The 21091-nt window shown below is 45.6% G+C and overlaps 1 protein-coding gene across 1 annotated transcript in view; it reads left to right on the plus strand.

The window, feature by feature from the left end:
- The window catches only part of YPEL2 (yippee like 2), a 105839-nt gene that overhangs the window by 40759 nt on the left and 43989 nt on the right, over positions 1-21091 (plus strand). Inside the window, exon 2 of the mRNA XM_058164091.1 lies at positions 16119-16430. Coding sequence (XP_058020074.1) covers positions 16314-16430 — 117 coding nt within the window. The 5' untranslated portion in view covers positions 16119-16313. The remainder of the gene's footprint in view (positions 1-16118; positions 16431-21091) is intronic.

Genomic DNA, 21091 nt, shown 5'->3' on the forward strand with positions numbered 1-21091 from the left:
ACAAGGAATTTGTCTTGGTGCATATGCTCTCAGTGTACATAAAAGAAAAGATACGTTCATCAAGGTACAACACTTACAACACTCAAGAACAATAATAGAGTAATAATGGAGTTGGAAGGGACCTTGGAGGTCTTCTAGTCCAACCCCCTGCTTAGGCAGGAAACCCTACGCCACTTCAGACAAATGGTTATCCAACATCATCTTAAAAACTTCCAGTGTTGGAGCATTCACAACTTCTGGAGGGAAGTAGTTCCACTGGTTAATTGTTCTGACTGTCAGGAAATTTCTCCTTAGTTCTAAGTTGCTTCTTTCCTGGATCAGTTTCCACCCATTGCTTCTTGTTCTACCCTCAGGTGCTTTGGAGAATAGCTTGACTCCCTCTTCTTTGGGGCAACCCCTGAGATATTGGAACACAGCTATCATGTCTCCCCTGGTCCTTTTTTTATTAAACTAGATATACCCAATTCCAGCAGTGTCAATGGATCAGAGGTCAGTTGGTGTATAAAGAGAGAATCACAGGGCATAATTCAATACATGTAGTCCTCGACTTACAACAGTTCATTTAGTGACCACTCAAAGTTACAACGGGACTGAAAACAACTTACTCCAAGATGCAGCATCCTTACAGTCACGTGATCAAAATTCAGATGCTTGGCGACCGACTCCCATTTACGACGGTTGCAGTGTCCCGGGGTCGTGCGATCCCCTTTGGTGACCTTCTGACAAGCAAAGTGAGTGGGGAAGCCCGATCCACTTAGCAGCCGTGCGACTAACTTTAACAACCCCAGCGATTCACTTAACGAACGGGGCAAAAAAAAAAGTTCGTAAAAGGAGGCAAACCCCAGTTAACCAATGTTCTACTTGGCAACCTCAATTTTTTTTTTTTTATTTGCATTTATATCCCGCCCTTCTCCGAAGACTCAGGGCGGCTTACACTATGTTAGCAATAATCTTCATCCTATTTATATATTTATATACAAAGTCAACTTATTGCCTGCCCCCAACAATCTGGGTCCTCATTTTACCTACCTTATAAAGGATGGAAGGCTGAGTCAACCTTGGGCCTGGTGGGACTTGAACTTGCAGTTATTACAAGCAGCTGCTGTTAATAACAGACTGTCTTACCAGTCTGAGCCACAGAGGGCTCAATTGTGGTCATAACTCGGGGACTCCCCTGCTGTCCGCAGTTTGCACAACCTTTCGACGCCTTAATCCACAAATTTCCAAGAGCTGCACAAAGCTGTGTTTGCGTTACATCTGGAAAGAGATAACCTGGATTTAGTTATCAGCGTTTGCCCTGCTAACCTGGCCTGGATGGTGTCCGAATGTTATTCCTGTAATCCAAAGGAGACGTTTTGAAAAGATTTTGGTTCTATTTTAGACTCTCGAAACCTGCCACTCAAACCCCCAGACCCTGGCTGGATTTTATCTATGGTATGTCATGTTTAGCTTGGGCTTTGCAGATTTTTTTTTTTTTTTTTTTTTTTGCAAACCCAGTTATAGTTTTTGTTCAAAGCCCAGCTGAAGATAACCGCACGACTGAATCTGCGCCGCTAAGTTGGTCGGACGAAGCGGGCTTGGAGCCACCGTTTAGAAAAACCGGCTATAACAATTGTGTATTTTGGGTCAGGGAAGAGTGTTTCAAGCTACAACACAAACATAACGCTCGCTGCAAATGAAACGCAGGAGACGGGAAAGGAAAAACCCAGGAGTCTCTGCTAAAAGATAATTTTCCACTTCTTTCTCTTATTTGATGCCTTCCAGATGCGTGAAGTCCACTGTGTTGACTGCTCTGGCAAGGAATTCTGGGAAATGAAGTCTGGAATATTTTAAGAAAAAGATAATATAATATATATAATATAACAACAGAGTCGGAAGGGACCTTGGAGGTCTTCTAGTCCAACCCCCTGCTTAGGCAGGAAACCCTACACCATCTCAGTCAGATGGTTATCCAACATTTTCTTAAAAATTTCCAGTGCTGGAGCATTCACAACTTCTGCAGTCAAGTCGTTCCACTTATTAATTGTTCTAATTGTCAGGAAATTTCTCCTTAGTTCTAGGTTGCTTCTCTCCTTGATCAGTTTCCACCCATTGCTTCTTGTTCTACCCTCAGGTGCTTTGGAGAACAGCCCAACTCCCTCTTCTTTGTGGCAACCCCGGAGATATTGGAACACTGCTATCATGTCTCCCCTAGTCCTTCTTTTCATTAAACTAGGCATATCCAGTTCCTGCAACCGTTCTTCATATGTTTTAGCCTCCAGTCCCCTAATCATCTTTGTTGCTCTTCTCTGCACTCTTTCTAGAGTCTCAACATCCTTTTTACATCGTGGCGACCAAAACCGAATGCAATATTCCAAGTGTGGCCTTACCAAGACATTATAAAGCGATATTAACACTTCACGTGATCTTGATTCTATCCCTCTGTTTATGCAGCCCAGAACTGTGTTGGCTTTTTTGGCAGCTCTATGCCCTCCTATTCAGGCACATTTTTGAGGCTGGGCGCATGTGTGGAAGGCAGGCGTGTGCGGGAACCCGTAGTAACATAATGTGAAACCCAACTGAAACAACTGTTTGGCTTAGCTCAATTGTAGTCGCAAGTCTTGGACAACCATTTGCCTGAAATGGAATAGGGTTTCCTGCCTGAGTAAGGGGTTGGACTAGAGCAGCGGTCACCAACTGGTGGTCCGTGAGAAAATTTTGGTGGTCCGCAGAAAAATTATTTGCATTTTTTACATTGCACTAAATCAGGCGGTCCTCAAACTACGGCCCCTGGGCTGGATACGTGCAATGAACGTATTGTTGCAGAGAGTCTCCCCCTTTGGGGTCTTTTTGTGTGGGTCGGAGGGGGGGCAGAAATTCCAACTTGGGGTCTGCTTCAACCTCCTGATGCAGGGCTTTGGGCAATGGGCAATGGCTGGAGGGAAGTGCTGCTGGTGATGAAGAGCCGGAGGGCCTCGTTCCAGTGGGACTGCATCATGGCCTGGAACTGGCTGACCACCTCAGCCCGCTGAGCCTCCAGGCGCCGGTATCTGGCCTTGTACTCTCGCAGGTCTTCCCTCTGCTTGGAAATCCTATGCTCCTAGTCCTCAGTGGGGTGCTTCTGTTGAGCCTCCTTCTCCGTCAGATCCAGTTTGAACTGAGCTGTTTTGCCAACTCTTTCTTGTGGCGGCTGCTTAGCTCCAACAACTACCCTAAGGAGCCCCAACAGGGATCTGAGGAGTGGCTGGGAGGGGAGGGATGAGTAGAGGCTGGCGAGGCATCCCTCGACATGAGTGACATCGAGATGGCCACGCCGACCCAGCCACATGATCACCTAGCCACGCCCACCCAGCCGGTCATTAGGCAGATCATATTAGTGGTCCGCGGGATTTAAAATTATGAATTTAGTGGTCCCTGAGGTTCGAAAGGTTGGGGACCCCTGGACTAGAAGACCTCCAAAATCCCTTCCAACTCCTCTTCCCTTCCCTTCCCTTCCCTTCCCTTCTCGTATCTATTCTGTTCTGTTTTGTTCTGTTCTGTTTTGTTCTGTTCTGTCCTATTATCCTATCCTATCCGATTCTATTCTATTTGATTCTTATTTTCTTATTCTATTCTATTCTGTTCTGTTCTATTCTATTTTCTGCTCTGTTCTTTTATTCTGTTCTGTTCCGTTCCGTTCTGATAGATTGAGGAAGGTGGGTTAACATTACGCCTCGATCATCTCCAAGGCATTCTCTTACATATAGGAAAAAAGAACCCCAAAACTAAGTACTAGATGGACATTACCTTACAGATGACCCCCCCATCCCGTCAAAGACCTTGGAAGTTTTCATGTCAAATGATCTAAGTGCCAAAGCCCACTGCAACTACATAGCAAAAAAAAACTCTAAGAGTTGTAAACCTAATTTTGCGTAGCTTCTTTTCCAAAAACACCACACTACTAACCAGAGCATATAAAACATTTGCTAGACCAATTCTAGAATACAGCTCGCCTGTTTGGAACCCTCACCACATCTCTGACATCAATACAATTGAACGTGTCCAGAAATATTTTACAAGAAGAGTTCTCCATTCCTCTGAAAACAATAAAATACCTTATCCCACCAGACTTGAAATCCTAGGCTTAGAAAACTTGGAACTCCGTCGCCTTCGACAAGACCTAAGTTTAACTCACAGAATCATCTATTGTAATGTCCTTCCTGTCAAAGACTACTTCAGCTTTAATTGCAATAATACTAGAACAACTAATAGATTTAAACTTAATGTCAACCGCTTTAATCTAGATTGCAGAAAATATGACTTCTGTAACAGAATCATCAGTGCTTGGAATACTTTACCTGACTCTGTGGTCTCTTCCCATAATCCTAAAAGTTTTATCCAAAAACTGTCTACTATTGACCTCACCCCATTCCTAAGAGGACCATAAGGGGCGTGCATAAGCGCACAAACATGCCTACCGTTCCTGTCCTATTGTTTTTTCTTTTCTTCTTCCTATATATATGCTTATACCTCCTTATATTTACTCATATATGTGTTTATATACTATATAATCTTTTGTATGATACCTACATATATTGTTGTGACAAAATAAATAAATAAATAAAATAAAATAAAAGGTGTGGAATTGGGCAAAATCTGGGCTGCAGTACTCCAAATGACCCCCGGATGGCAGCAAAGCATGTCAAGAAAATCTAGAAGGTCTCCATCTAGAGGTTACCCAGAGTATTGCAGCATAAATACAGGTAGTCCTTGACTTACAGCCATTGGTTTCATGATCATTTGAAGGCGCAACGCGGCACTGAAAGAAGTGACTTACAACTCATCCCCGCACTTATGACCATTGCAGTATTTCCAGAGTCACATAATCCAAATTTGTGACTTCCCATAAGCAAAGTTAGATTCTTGGGGAAACCAGATTCACTTAATGACCACACGATTCACTTAAGCACAATTCAGCATTTCCTGTTGATCTTAACTACAGGTAGTCCTCGATTTACAACCGTTTAGTGACCATTCAAAGTTACGAAGACACTGAACAAAGTGACTTACGACCATTTTACACAGTTATGACCTTAGCAGCACGTCCATGGTTAAGTGACCAAATTTTTGGCATCTGATTCATATTTATGACGGCTGCAGTGTCCCAGGGTCACGTAATCTCCTTTTTGTGACCTTCTGATGAGCAAAGTCAAGGGGGAAGCCAGATTCACTTAACAACTCAGTTACTAACTTACGAACTGTAGCAATTCACTTAACAGCTGTGGCAAGAAAGGCCGTAAAATGGGGCAAAACACACTTAAGAAATGTTCCCCTTAAGAACAGAAGTTTTGGGCTCGATTGTGGTCGAGGACTATACCTGTGCCATGGGGGGAAAAATGATGTAAAATTGAGCATGACTCACTTACCAACTGCCTTGCTTTATGAGCAACAGAAATTCTGGTTTCCGATTTTCATCGTAAGTCGAGGACTCTCTGTAATATGGGAAACTTAGCATGGAACCTCATTTAAAAAGGATATTGTCATCTCCCACTCCTCCTCTGACGGCCGGGTCTGGGAAATCTGTATCAAACGTGGCCACGAAGCCTCTGCAGCTTTGCCAAATTCCTGTCAGAGTCCTCAGGGCAGGCAGGAATCCAAGGTGTGACTTCAGCAACCCAGATGAGACTTTGCCTGACTCAAGGAATGCCAGAAAGCAGATCCTTTATATAGGCCATGGGGTGTGGCTCCATGACTCAGCACTTATCCAGGCCTGCCCCTCCCTTCCTTTTGCTGACGTCGCCTCTCCATTCTCCGGAAGCGGGGATCTGTCCACGTTTTGTCAGCTGCCGGCAATTCTAGCTCGTGGCTGGCTTCTTGCTCACACGCTGTGGGGGGGGAGGTTTATTTGCTCAGTCTGTCCGGGCATGATGCCAGGGCTGGGGGTTGGAGGCATGCCAGGCCATTCTTCTTCACTATCAGTCTCTGGCTCAGATAACAGGAGATGGGAGGGGCCCGGCTGCGGAGAGTGGGGCGGGCGAGGCACAACAGATATCTTGAATATATCAAAAGGAGAATTCTGTTTTTTGGAAAAATAGCATTTCTCCTTGCTTTCTTTCAGAAGTGTCATTCCTTTAACTGTAAGATTTGGCCTGTAAACTGATGGCTTGTTGACCTTATACAGGTCGTCCTTGACTTGACAGCCGTTCGTTTGAGTGACCGTTCAAAGGTAGCAACGGCACTGGAAAAAAAGTGACTGGTGACCATTTTTAACGCTTACGACCGTTACAGCATCCGTATCGTCACGTGATCGAAATCCGGACGCTTGGCAACTGACATGTACTTAACGACGGTTGCAGCCTCTGGGGTCACGTGATCTCCCTTTCGCGACCTTCTGACAACTGGGTTACTTACTTCAAGAACTGCAGCAATTCACTGAACAGCTATGGCAAGAAAGGTTGTAAAGAGAAGTGGTACGCAGCCGGTTCGGATCGGTTCACCCGAACTGGTAGCAGAAATTGCAGGTGGATCTGCCCACCTGCCCCAGCTCTATGTCATCCTATTTAGGCACATTTTTGAGGCTGGGCGCATGTGTGGAAGGCAGGCGTGCGCGGGAACCCATAGTAACATAATGTTGTGCCTCACCCGCCCTCCTCTCCTCAGCCGGGCCCCTCCCATCTCCTGCTATCTGAGCCAGAGACTGATAGTGAAGAAGAATGGCCTGGCATGCCTCCAGCCCCCAGCCCTGGCACCATGCCCGGGCAGACTGAGCAAACAAACCTCCCTCCTATAGCATGTGAGCAGGAAGCCAGCCACGAGCTAGAATTGCTGGCAGCTGAGCCGGAGGACGAAAAGACACAGTGGACAGATCCCCGCTTCCGGAGAATGGAGAGGCGACGTCAGCAAAAGGAAGGGAGGGGCAGGCCTGGATAAGTGCTGAGTCATGGAGCCACACCCCATGGCCTATATAAAGGATCTGCTTTTTGGCATTCCTTGAGTCAAGCAAAGTCTCTTCTGGGTTGCTGAAGTCACACCTTGGATTCCTGCCTGCCCTGAGAACTCTGGCAGGAATTTGGCAAAGCTGCAGAGGCTTCGTGGCCACGCTTGATACAGACTTCCCAGACCCGGCCGTCAGAGGAGGAGTGGGACACGACACATAATGTGAAACCCATCGCTGGTCATAAAGTGAGGCAAAACTTGCTTAACAACTGTTTGGCTTAGCTCAATTGTGGTCACAAGTCGAAGTCTACCAATAGAAGGATTCAGTACCGACCAGCCAAAGGTTGCGCAATCTATAAGTAGCTTATTTTCATATGTCAATGCTTTTTATTTATTTATTGTTAATAAATTTTTTTATTTATAACACAGCACAACATAACAAACACAAAACACATAACATACATTCCCTTTTTACAACTGTTTCGTAGCGGTGATCTCCTAATATTTACATTTTCCCCAGGTCCTATTTAATGCTTTTTAATTATAGTTTCCCCAGGTCCTATTTATTGCTTAAATCTCTAAAACTCTTCCAAGCTGGACTCTTCGCTGTCGCAATTTCCTTCAAGGCACAATTCAGTTGTTGCATCTTCCCCCTTGGAAATACAAAACAAAAAAGAAAATAACAGATGGAAAAGGGTTATTATTGTTATTAGATCTGGAATAAGTGCCGCCCGTTTCAAGTCCTTTGAGGTTTGAACTTTGCCTGGCTGTTGTCGTCCTCGGCAAACACAGTTGTGGCAGGGAAACAATGGCTTGCTGAGAAGTTGCGTGGCTGACACGACATCTCGGAAAATCCATTAGCACGGGTCTAATTTGAAAGGCAGGCGAGCAAAGAGAGAGAAAATATTTGGTGGAGAATTTGGCTGCCGCTCAAGACACACTCGGCAAAACATCCATCAGGCCACGTGGAAAGTTGCCACGGTGTGAGAGCACCTGTGGCACGTTCCTGGAGGAAAAAAAATAAACCACAAGGAACTGGTACTTGTGTGTATACACACATACAAATTCATACCAACGGAAACAGGATGCAGTTGCATGCAGGAGTCTTAATTCCTTCCCCTCTGCTGATACAGAAGCCGATCAATATGTGAATCAGTGTTTCTCAAACTTGGCAAATTGAATCCCCCAGCCAGCGTGCTTTAAGATGGGTGGACTTCAGCTCCCAGAATCCCCTGGTCAACATGCTTTAAGAGGGGTGGGCTTCCACTCCCAGAATTCCAGAGCCAGCATGCTTTAAGATGGGTGGACTTCAGCTCCCATAATCCCCTGGTCAACATGCTTTAAGATGGGTGGACTTCAGCTCCCAGAATTCACTAGCCAGCCTGCTTTAAGAGGGGTGGACTTCCAGCATATGAACCAGTTGCCAAGCTTCCAAATTTTGATCACATCACCATGGGGATGCGCAACGGTCGTAAGTGTGAAAAAGGATATAGGTCACTTTTTTCAATGTCGTCGTAACTTCCAACAGTGACTAACTTGAACGCTTGTAAGTCAAGGACTACCTGTCGTAAAATCGGGGTCCAGTCACATGATGACCGGCTTTATGACATGAAAACTTTCAACCGTAACAAGCTGGGAATCTATTTTATGGTCATAAGTCGAGGACTACCTGTATATTTTGGTGAAATCTCCCACGCGCGCTCACCTAAAATGAGAAGAAGAAAAAACCCAACCCAGGTCTGTTTGATCCTAATTGCACCTTGACTTGGTTGTGCAAGGAGCTGGACCGGAGAGGGATTGATGTAGGTTTGTTCACAAGCAAGCAAAGAGAACCACCAACGCAAACACACCAACACACACACAGCCTTTTCTGTCCACAGCTGTTTTGCTTGGCTTCTAATAACTTGGGAATGTGGGCTGGAATGAGCTATTTAAAGGCCACTAGGCCTCTGGTTTCCATCTGTAGCTGGGGGAATGGGGTGGGGGCCCACGTTTTTTCCTGAAATAGCAACCCTGCCTGCCTTACCCCTTTGGACCAGGGCCGTCCTAGCTATTTTTTGTGGCTCCTTTTATTTATTTATTTTATTTAATTATTTTGTCACACAGTATATATAAGCATAAGCATGAAATAACTATATTAATTGGATATAATGCAAGGAAACAATAGGACGGGAACGGTAGGTACGCTTGTGCTCTTATGCACGCCCCTTACAGACCTCTTAGGAATGGGGTGAGGTCAACAGTAGACAGTCTTTGGTTAAAGCTTTGGGGATTTTGGGAAGAGACCACAGAGTCAGGTAGTATGTTCCAAGCATTAACAACTCTGTTACTGAAGTCGTATTTTCTGCAATCAAGATTGGAGCGGTTCACATTAAGCTTAAATCTATTGTGTGCTCGTGTATTGTTGCAATTGAAGCTGAAGTAGTCTTCAACAGGAAGTAATAGATGATTCTATGAGTTAAACTCAGGTCATATCAAAGGCGGCGGAGTTCTAAGTTTTCTAAACCCAGGATTTCAAGTCTGGTGGCGTAAGGTATTTTGTTGTTTTCAGAGGAGTGGAGAACTCTTCTTGTAAAATATTTCTGGACACGTTCAATTGTATTGATGTCTGAAATGTGGTATGGGTTCCAGACAAGTGAGCTGTATTCAAGAATTGGTCTAGCAAATGTTTTATATGCTCTGGTTAGTAGTGTAGTGTTTCTGGAGAAGAAGCTACGCAAGATTAGGTTTACAACTCTTAAAGCCTTTTTTGCGATGTAGTTGCAAACTACACCAAACGTCCCCAAGATCGATCTAGTTTGATTTCTCTTTTTCAATTTTGCGCACCCAGGCTGTCCTGTTCAGTCCACTACTCCCTCCCTATGCTCACCTGAATCTCATAGAACATAGAATAACAGGATTGGAAGGGACCTTGGAGGTCTTCTAGTCCAACCCCCCTTGCCCATGGCAGGAGATCCTTTTCCATTCCGGATTTCTATGGGATGGGGTACGCGTGATCAGAGATAGAATAACACAGTAACAGTGGTGGGTTTCATATTTTTTTACTACTGGTTCTGTAGGTGTGGCTTGGTGGGCGTGGCAGGGGAAGATTACTGCAAAATCTCCATTCCCTCCCCACTCCAGGGGAAAGATACTGTAAAATCTCCATTCCCTCCCCACTCCAGGGGAAGGATACTGTAAAAATTCCATTCCCTCCCCACTCCAGGGGAAGGATACTGTAAAATCTCCATTCCCTCCCTACTCCAGGGGAAGGATACTGTAAAAATTCCATTCCCTCCCCACTCCAGGGGAAGGATACTGTAAAATCTCCATTCCCTCCCTACTCCAGGGGAAGGATACTGTAAAAATTCCATTCCCTCCCCACTCCAGGGGAAAGATACTGTAAAATCTCCATTCCCTCCCCACTCCAGGGGAAGGATACTGTAAAATCTCCATTCCCTCCCTACTCCAGGGGAAGGATACTGTAAAATCTCCATTCTCTCCCCACTCCAGGGGAAGGATACTGTAAAATCTCCATTCCCTCCCTACTCCAGGGGAAGGATACTGTAAAATCTCCATTCTCTCCCCACTCCAGGGGAAGGATACTGCAAAATCCCCATTTCCTCCCGATCAGCTGGGACTCAGGAGGCAGAGAATAGATGCGGGCAGAGCCAATCGGAATTTTTACTTTTATTTATTATTTTTAAATAATAAATAAAATAAAACCCCTAACCCTAGCCCTAAAATATAAAAGATAAAAGGAGATACAGAATACTATTCAACGTGGAATAGATTCTATTCATGGTTATAAACATGAGGTAGAAGTTGGATAGCGAAAGAATCGGGTTAGGGGGACGTGGAAAGAGTTATTATTTTTAATATCGATATAGGAATGTAAGTAGTCGTAACCCTTCCACAGGACCTGTGTTTAACTCATAGAATCATTTATTGCAATGTCCTTCCTGTCGAAGACTACTTCAGCTTCAGTCACAACAATACAAGAGCAAACAATAGATTTAAATTTAATGTTAACCGCTTCAATCTTGATTGCAGAAAATATGACTTCTGTAACAGAATCATCAGTGCTTGGAATACTTTACCTGACTCTGTGGTCTCTTCCCATAATCCTAAAAGTTTTATCCAAAAACTTTCTACTATTGACCTCACCCCACTCCTAAGAGGTCTGTAAGGGACGTGCATAAGAGCACAAGCGTGCCTACCATACCTGTCCTACTGTTTCCTTTCATTATATCCAATTTATATAGTTATTACATACTTATGCTTATATATATATGCTTATATATTATATAGTTACTTTCATGCTTATGCTTATGTATACTGTTGTGACAAAATAAAATAAAATAAAATAAATAAATAAATAAATGAGCCGTGGTGGCGCAGTGGTTAGAGTGCAGTACTGCAGGCTATTTCTGCTGATCACCGGCTGCCAGCAGTTCGGCAGATCGAATCTCACCAGGCTCAAGGTTGACTCAGCCTTCCGTCCTTCCGAGGTCGGTAAAATGACCCAGATTGTTTTGGGCAAGAGGCTGAATCTGTAAACCACTTAGAGAGGGCAGTAAAGCACTGTGAAGCGGTGTAGAAGTCTTAAGTGCTGTTGCCATTAGAATGGACAGCTAACATCAAAAACATCATTAAAAAAGGACAACAAAGAATGTTCTTTCTGCGCCAACTCAGTAAGCTCAAACTGCCCAAGGAGCTGCTGATTCAGTTCTACAGAGGAATTATTGAGTCTGTCATTTGCACCTCTATAACTGTCTGGTTCGGTTCTGCAACCCAACAAGAAAAACACAGACTTCAGAGGATAATTAGAACTACAGAAAAAATAATTGCTACCAACCTGCCTTCCATTGAGGACCTGTATACTGCACGAATCAAGAAGAGGGCCGTGAAAATATTTACAGACCCCTCGCATCCTGGACATAAACTGTTCAACTCCTACCCTCAAAACGACGCTATAGAGCACTGCACACCAGAACAACTAGACACAAGAACAGTTTTTTCCCGAAGGCCATCACTCTGCTAAACAAATAATTCCATCAACACTGTCAGACTATTTACTGAATCTGCACTACTATTAATCGTTTCATAGTTCCCATCGCCAATCTCTTTCCACTTATGACTGTATGACTATAACTTGTTGCTGGCAATCCTTATGATTTATACTGATATATTGACCATCAATTGTGTTGTAAATGTTGTACCTGGATGAACGTATCTTTTCTTTTATGTACACTGAGAGCATATGCACCAAGACAAATTCCTTGTGTGTCCAATCACACTTGGCCAATAAAATTCTATTCTATTCTATTCTATTCTATTCTATTCTATTCTATTCTATTCTATTCTATTCTATTCTATTCTATTCTAATGATAAATAAGTTGACATTAAAATACGATGGTCAGAAACTATTGTACAACACTAGCACTGTTTAAAATAGTCTATATGTTGTTCTGCTTTTTTACTTTTGTTTTATGGTAAGAGGAATGCCAGGACAATGACACTGCATTCAATATATGTAAACAATAAAAATATACCTTTTTTAAAAAAAAGAATTTTCATCATGTCTTCTGACTGCTTGTTGGTGTTCATGGATGTGCTCTGCTACTCTTCTGTCTGTTTGGTCTACAAAGTGGCTGTTACAAGTCCTTATACTACAGATTGTATTCCTTTTAGCGCCAGGGATGGGGTTCGTGGAAGACAATTTTTCCATAATCCGGGAGGCAGGAGGAGGGTGCAAGCCTCGATCTTGTGCCTGTGTAATTTTGCTTGCATGCCGCTCACCACCAGCTTTGTGGTCTGGTTCCTAACAGGCCACGGACCGGTATCAGGCCACGGACCGGGGGTTGAGGATCCCTGTTATAGATAACTCCTATTTTTTTCTTTTGGAGCTGCTGGGTCTTTTGATTTACGTAGGATGTTTTGGAGGATGTTAGTGGGTTTGCTTGCTACGATGATACCATGTGGTTGTAGAAATCTGCCTTCCTTCCTTCCTGTTTTTCTCTTCCCTCCCTCCCTCCCTCCCTCTAACTACCTTCCTTGCAACCCTCCTTCCTTCCCTCCTTCCATCTTTCCTTCCTCTGTTTTCCCCCTCTTTCCTTCTTTCCATCCTTACATCTTTCTTTCCTGTTGTCCTCTTTCCCTCCCTCCCTCCTCTAACTACCTTCCTTGCAACCTCCTTCCTTCCCTCCTTCCATCTTTCCTTCCTCTGTTTTCCCCTCTTCCTTCTTTCCATCCTTACATCTTTCTTTCCTGTTGTCCTCTTTCCCTCCCTCCCTCCCTCCCTCCCTCCTTTCTTTCTTTCGTTCTTTCTCTTTCCTTCCTTCCTCCCTTCCTCTCTCCCTCCCTCCCTCCCTCCCTCCTTCCTTCCTTCCTTTTTTTCCTTTCCTTTCCTTTCCTTTTCCTTTTCCTTCCTCCCTCCCTTCCTCTCTCCCTCTCTCCCTCCCTTTTTTTTCTTTCTTTCTTTCTTTCTTTCTTTCTTTCTTTCTTCCTTTCCTTCCTTCCTTTTCCTTTTTTCTCCTCCCTCCCTCCCTCCCTCTTTCTTTTTTCTTTCTTTCTTTATTTCTTTCTTTCTTTCTTTCTTTCTTTCTTTCTTTCTTTCTTTCTTTCTTTCTCTCTCCCTCCCTCTCTCTCTCCCTCCCTCCCTCCCTCCCTCCCTCCTTTCTTTCTTTCTTTCTTTCTTTCTTTCTTTCTTTCTTTCTTTCTTTCTTTCTTTCTTTCTTTTTCCTCCCTCCCTCCCTTCCTCTCTCTCTCTCGGTTTTCTTCACAAAAACAGTGGCCAAATTGGCCCACTTTTCTAAGGTCCACAAAATTCTGAAGCGTAATCAAACCCACAAGTGCAGAATTGCCCAACAGACCAAGCAAAAAATGAGCTGAAACGACCCAAGTTCGACATTTTGCGCAACCACACCCTGGGGGCTTCCCTGACCTGGCCCAACGGGTCGTGCAAAGCGAGCCTTTGCGATGGGTATCGTGGTGGAGAAATTTGAGCAAAGCCAGAATTGATTCCGGTCACCTTTGAAAGAAAACTGATCGGATGGTTCCAGGCAGGGGGCAAGTCAGTTTCTCCCTCTTCTTTCCTTGATCCGGTTTCTGGGGATTCCCCTTTCCAAGGGTCAAATAAAGAATAGCCCTTGACTTAACAGCCATTTGTGTAGTGGCCGTTCAAAGCTATAACAGCACTGAAAAAAGTGAGTTATGATTCCTGTTTATATTTACAACCGTTGCAGCATCCCCATGGTCATGCGATCACTGGAAGAGACTGGACTGCCCTCTGTCAAAAATGGTGGAGGGTCTGCTGGGCGGAGGGTTAGACTAGATCAGGGGTCTCCAACCTTGGCAATTTTAAGACTTGTGGACTTCAACTCCCAGAATCCCTCAGCCAGCAAAGCAGGGGTCTCCAACCTTGGCAACTTTAAGACTTAGGATTAACTCCAGATCCCTCAGCCAGCAAAGCTGGCTGAGGGATTCTGGGAGTTGAACTCCACAAGTCTTAAAGTTGCCAAGGTTGGAGACTCCTGGACTAGATAACCTACAAGGTCCCCTCCAACTCTGTTAATCTGTAAAATTCAGCCGCTTGGCAACTGGCTCGTATTTATGACGGTTGCTGTGTCCCGGGGGGTCACGTGGTCATCTTTACGACCTTCCGACAGGTAAGTGAATCTGGCTTCCCCATTGACTTTACTTGTCAGAAAGTGGCAAAAAGGGATCACATGATCCCAGGACATCATAAGCGTCATAAATACATAGCACTTAACAATAGCACTTAGACTTATATACCACTTCACAGTGCTTTACAGCCCTCTCTAAGCGGTTTATAGAGTCAGCCTCTTTCCCCCAACATTCTGGGTCCTCATTTTAGCAATTTTGGAAGGACAGAAAGCTGAGTCAACCTTGACTCAGTCAATCTTGACTCAGTCAACCTTGACTCAGTCAACCGTCAGGATCGAACTTCCCGGCTGTGGGCAGTGTTAGCCTGCAGTGCTGCATTATAACCACTGTACCATTACAGATTCCTTCCTTCCTTCCTTCCTTCCTTCCTTCCTTCCTTCCTTCTTTCCTTCCTTCCTAAGCAATAGCACTGAGACTTATATATCATTTTATACTGCTTTACAGTCATCTCTAAGTGGATTAGGTAAAGGTAAAGGTTCCCCTCGCACATATGTGCTAGTTGTTCCTGACTCTAGGGGGCGGTACTCATCTCCATTTCAAAGCCGAAGAGCCAGCGTTGTCCGAAGACACTTTCGTGGTCATGTGGCCAGCATGACTAAACGACAAAGGCGCACGGAACGCTGTTCCCTTCCCACCAAAGGTGGTCCCTATTTTTGCTACTTGCATTTTTTTTACGTGCTTTCGAACTGCTAGGTTGGCAGAAGCTGAGACAAGTCATGGGAGCTCACCCTGTTATGTGGCACTGGGGATTCGAACCGCTGAACTGCCGACCTTTTGATCGACAAGCACAGCGTCTTAGCCACTGAGCCACCATGTCCCTAGCTAAGCGGATTAGACTCAGCATATTGTCCCCAACAATCTGGATCCTCATTTTATCGACCTTGGAAGGATGGAAGGCTGAGTCAACCTTGAGCCGGTCAGGATCGAACTCCCAGCTGTGGGGCAGAGTTAGTCTATAATATTGTATTCTAAGCACTGTACCACCAGGGCTCTTACCTGAGTCTACCTGTGAAGGCTGACACGGCCACAACCTGAGATACCTTACTCAGAACTGAAACGCTGAAAGTTAATGCACGCATTGACTTTATTTATTTTATTTATTTATTTATTAATCATATTTATATACCGCCCTATCTCCCGAAGGACTCAGGGCGGTTTACAGGCACTTAAAAATACATAACACAAATACAATATAAAAACAATTAAAAAACTTATTCTAAAGCCCGTTATTAAAATATAAAAACAGAACCCAATTAAAACCCATAAATTTAAAATCTAGCTCAGTCCTGCACAATTAAATAGGTATGTTTTAAGCCCGCGGCGGAAGGTCCGGAGGTCCGAAAGCTGACGAAGTCCGGGGGGTAGTTCGTTCCAGAGGGTGGGAGCCCCCACAGAGAAGGCCCTTCCCCTGGGCGTCGCCAGACGACATTGCCTCGCTGACGGCACCCTGAGGAGACCCTCTCTATGAGAGCGCACGGGTCGGTGAGAGGTATTCGGTAGCAGTAGGCTGTTGTTTGGAAAATCCATTCTTGTTTTTATCCTTTTATCCACTCAGGTTAACGTGGGTCAGTTGGTTCCCGTGCCCGGTTTTGTTATCCGGAAGTCATCACCAGTGTGTGGAGTCTGCGCCACACCTGCCCCCTGCCGAATCACGGCCTTCACCTGCGTGCTCCAGTGTTTCCCCTGCGACCCGTCGTGTAGGAGGACCTCCTGGGCCACCTCCGAGTTCACGCAGCATTCGGTGGCGCCAATGGTGAAGATGACCCGGTCCAAGACATTCCAAGCGTACCTGCCTTCATGCCACCGCACATACAGCTGCATCCATTGCAGGGCTCACCTGGCCAACCACGATGAACTAATTTCAAAGGTAAGTCATCCTCAAGCAGGGAGGACTGCTAGAGTGCCTGGGAAATTGAACAACCAGGACAATATTAACAGAAGTTTCATTTACAAATAGTCCTCGACAGAGGTGGGTGTCAGCAGGTTGTGACCAGTTCTGGAGAACTGGTAGCGGAAGTTTTTGAGTAGTTCGGAGAACTGGTAGTAAAAATTCTGCCTGGCCATGCCCCCATCTATTCTCTGCCTCCCAGCTGATCAGGAGGAAATGGGGATTTTGCAGTATCCTTCCCCTTGAGTGGGGTGGGAATGGAGATTTTACAGTATCCTTCCCTGGAGTGTGGAGGGAATGGAGATTTTTACAGTATCCTCCCCCTGGAGTGGGGAGGGAATGGAGAGTTTACAGTAACCTTCCCCTGGAGTAGGGAGGGAATGGAGATTTTACAGTATCTTTCCCCTGGAGTGGGGAGGGAATGGAGATTTTACAGTAACCTTCCCCTGGAGTGGGGTGGGAATGGAGATTTTACAGTATCCTTCCCCTGCCATGGCCACCATGCCACGCCCACCAAGCCATGCCACGCCCACCAAGACACACCCACAGAACCGGTAGTAAAAAATTTTGAAACCCACCACTGGTTCTCGAGCCGCAACCACAAACTGAACCTTAAATTTATTTTGCTAAGTGAGACATTTGTTCAGTGCGTTTTTGCCTCATTTTACGACCCTTCCCTCGGAGACAAATTCCTTGTGTGTCTGATCATGTTTGGCCAATCAAGAATTCTATTCTTTGTTGCCACAGTTGTTAAGTGAGGTTTTTTTTGTTGTTGTTGTTTTTATTTACATTTATATCCCGCCCTTCTCCGAAGACTCAGGGCGGCTTACAGTGTGTAAGGCAATAGTCTCATTCTATTTGTATATTTACAAAGTCAACTTATTGCCCCCCCAACAATCTGGGTCCTCATTTTACCTACCTTATAAAGGATGGAAGGCTGAGTCAACCTCGGGCCGGGCTTGAACCTGCAGTAATTGCAGGCTGCTGTGTTCTTCTTACCAGCCTGAGCTATTACGGAGTGAAAGTTCAGTTAGTCACACGGTTGTTAAGTGAATCTGGCTTCCCCCTTGACCCCTGGACAATGCAACCATCATAAATGTGAGTCAGTAGTCGAGCAGCCAACTGTAAATCACATGACCACGGGGATGCTGCAGTGGTCATAGGTGTGAAATATGGTCATGAGTCACTTTTTTTCAGTGCCACTGTAACTTCAGACGGTCACTAAACAAACGGTTGTAACTCCAGGACTACCTGTGCTTTCCCCCCCCCAGAATCAGCAATTTGTTAATTGTAATTATAATACGGTTATCCAGAGCCAACTTTGGGGAAGACAATCTCAGCTCTGCCAGAATGCAAACAGCAACCCTGAGTTCTTTCTCCCAAAAACTCAGTGCGTCTTCTTTGGGGAAAAAAAATTGACTACAGATAGTCCTCGATGTACGACAGTTCATTTAGTGACCGTTCGAAGTTACAACGGCACTTTAAAAAACGGCCATTTTCACGCTTACGACCGCTGCAGCATCTTCAAAATTCAGGCGCCTGGCAACTGACTCATAGTTATGACGGTTTGCAGTGTCCCCAGGGGGGTCATGCGAATCCCCTTTGGAGACCTCCTGACAAGCAAAGTCGACGGGAAAGCCCGATTCACTTAACAACCTTGTTGCTAATTTAACATCGGCAGCGATTCACTTACCCACGGGGGCGAGAAAGGTCGTACATCGGGGCAAAAAAAAATAAAATGACTTAACCACTGTTTCTCTTCGCCACCGAAATGTTGGGATCAATTGTGGTCATAAATTGAGGACTTACCTGGCTGCGTTGCATAGAAGAGTTGTGCAGGTTTTTTGTATGTGAATGTGTGTTGATTAATTGTGTTATTGGGGGGGAAAAAACAGTTTCTCAGTAGTTTCTGTTTCAAGACGGTAAATGGATTGCTTGATGCTTTTATCCATTTCCCTTCCATCCATTCCATAAAATGTGTGTAAACTTTCACACTTTTTAATTTTTGTGGGTTGTCCTTCTTTCTGGCAGGTGCATGGGTGAATATATATATATATATTTAATTTTCTGGCTTTAATTTGGTTTTGCTTCTACGGCCCTGGGTTTGATTAGTAAGAAGATTCGTATTGTGGCTTTGTTTTCTGGCCAAAATGGAGTTTGGGAAGGGGTCGGCTGCTGGGGGTTCGGCGGAACCTGTAGCTAAGATTCTGTGCAGTTCGGAGAACCCCCAAATCCCGCTCCTGGCTGGCCCCGCCCACCCCATCCCTTCCTGGAGTCCCCACGCGGCCCGATTTAAATGCGGGTAAGTGCAGGGTGCGCACGGAGCCTCGGGGAGGGCGCAATATGGGCCTACTGGAAGTTCGGGAAGGCTGAAACGTGCCTGTTTCTGGCCTCCAGAGCAGGGGTCTCCAACCTTGGCAACTTTAAGACTTGTGGACTTCAACTCCCAGAATCTTAGAAGGCCTCCTGCATCATGGCGGGAGGGGTGTTTGCCCTCCCCGGGCTCCGGAGGCTTTTCTCGAGCAAAGCTGGCTGAGGAATTCTGGGAGTTGAAGTCCACAAGTCTTAAAGATGCCAAGGTTGGAGACCCCTGCTCCAGAGAGCCTCCGGAGCCTGGGGAGGCCATCTTCTCCCTCCCGGAGGCTCGAGAAAAGCCTCCGGAGCCCGGGGAGGGCAAACCCCCCTCCCGCCATGATGCAGGAAGCTTTCTAGGCCACACCCACCATGGCCACGCCCACCCAGCATCCGGGCAGAGAACCCCTTGCTAAAATTTTTGAAGCCCACCACTGAGTCCGGGCGAAAATAAAGGAGTGGATGCAGCTTTGTGGGTTCCATCTGGAGGAACCTTGTGTGCTTCAGGGTGTGATTGTGGAGTGAAGTTGTGGCGCTTTTTACCCCCGGGAGAGCTCAGGTGATGAAATTCTGGATGTAACTGGCATGTTTAATTTATTTCTTTCAAGTATTTATGAGGCTTGAATAACTGGCAAGGATTTCGACTGGCCACGGCTATACGGTGAGTCCTCGACAGGACTCACAGTTCATTTAGTGACCGTTTGAAGCTACAGCGGCTCTGAAAAAAAAGTGACTTACGACCGTTTTTCACACTTACGACTGTTGCAGGGTTCCGACGGTCACGGGATCAAAATTCAGGTGCTTGGCAAATGACTCGTATTTATGACGGTCGCAGTGTCCCGAGGGTCGTGTTTAACCCCACCCCTTTGGCGACCTCCTGACAAGCAAAACCGAAGGGGAAACCAGGTTCACTTAACGACCACCGTACCAACTTAACAACTGCAGGGATTCACTTAACACCGGTGGCAAGAAAGCTCGTAAAGTGAGGCAAAATTCACTTAACAACTGTCTCACCGAGCGACAGAAATCCTGGGCTCAATGATGGCCGTAAGTCGAGGACTATCTGTAAATCGTTTTTGTTTATTTTATTTTTTTTAAAATCCCGGCTTTGTTTTGTAGCGCTCCCGCCACTAGTTGTGTCCTCACAACAACAACCCTGTGAGGTAGCTTGTGCTGAGAGGGAGGGGCTGTCCCAAAGTCACCCGGCCAAAGAGAGGATGAGGATTCTGGTTACATCGTCATAATTTTATAGGTGGTCCTTGATTTACAACCGCTTGTATAGCGACCGTTCAAAGCTACGGTGGCACTGAAAAAAGGGGACTTACGACTGTGTTTCACACTCACGACCGTCGCAGCATCCTGACAGTCAACTGATGAAAATTTAGGCGCTTGATACCTAGTACGTAGTTAGGACGGTTGCAGTATTACCTGGGGTCAGGTAATCACCGTTTGCATCTTTCCCAGCCAATTTAATCAGTCAGAATAGAGGTGGAAGGGACCTTGGAGGTCATCTAGTCCAGGGGTCTCCATCCTTGGCAACTTTAAGACTTGTGGACTTCAACTCCCAGAATCCCTCAGTCAGCTTTGCTGACTGAGGGATTCTGGGAGTTGAAGTCCACAAGTCTTAAAGTTGCCAAGGTTGGAGATCCCTGATCTAGTCCAACCCCAACACCGCCCCCCCGCCCCCCCCCCCGGCTCAAGCAGGATTTGACCCTAGACTAGGGGTGTCAAAACTCAATTTCATTAAGGGCTGCATCAGGGTTGTGTTTGATCTCGGAAGGGTGGGCGTGGGCAGGGGGGCATGACACGAGGTTCGTGTCGGGGGCACCTGTGGTGGCCAAGTGAAACTGAGACCCTCCCTCACACTCACTATAATCTTCCTTCCTTCCTTCTCTTCTTTTTCCTTCCTTCCTTCATTCTCATTTCTCCTTCCTTCCTTCCTTCTCTTCTTTGTCCTTCCCTCTTTCTTCATTCTTCTTCCTTCCTTCCTTCCTTCCTTCCTTCCTTCCTTTCTTCCTTCCTTCCTTCTCCTCTTTGTCCTTCCCTCTTCATTCTCCTTTCCCCTTCCTTCCTTCCTTCCTTTTCTTCTTTGTCCTTCCCTCTTCATTCTCCTTTCCCCTTCCTTTCTTCCTTCCTTCCTTCCTTCCTTCCTTCCTTCTTCCTTCCTTCCTTCTCCTCTTTGTCCTTCCCTCTTCATTCTCCTTTCCTTCCTTCCTTCCTTCCTTTTCTTCTTTGTCCTTCCCTCTTCATTCTCCTTTCCCCTTCCTTTCTTCCTTCCTTCCTTCCTT

The sequence above is a fragment of the Ahaetulla prasina genome, chromosome 1 (genome assembly GCF_028640845.1).
Source record: "Ahaetulla prasina isolate Xishuangbanna chromosome 1, ASM2864084v1, whole genome shotgun sequence".
In the NCBI taxonomy this organism is placed as follows: domain Eukaryota; kingdom Metazoa; phylum Chordata; class Lepidosauria; order Squamata; family Colubridae; genus Ahaetulla; species Ahaetulla prasina.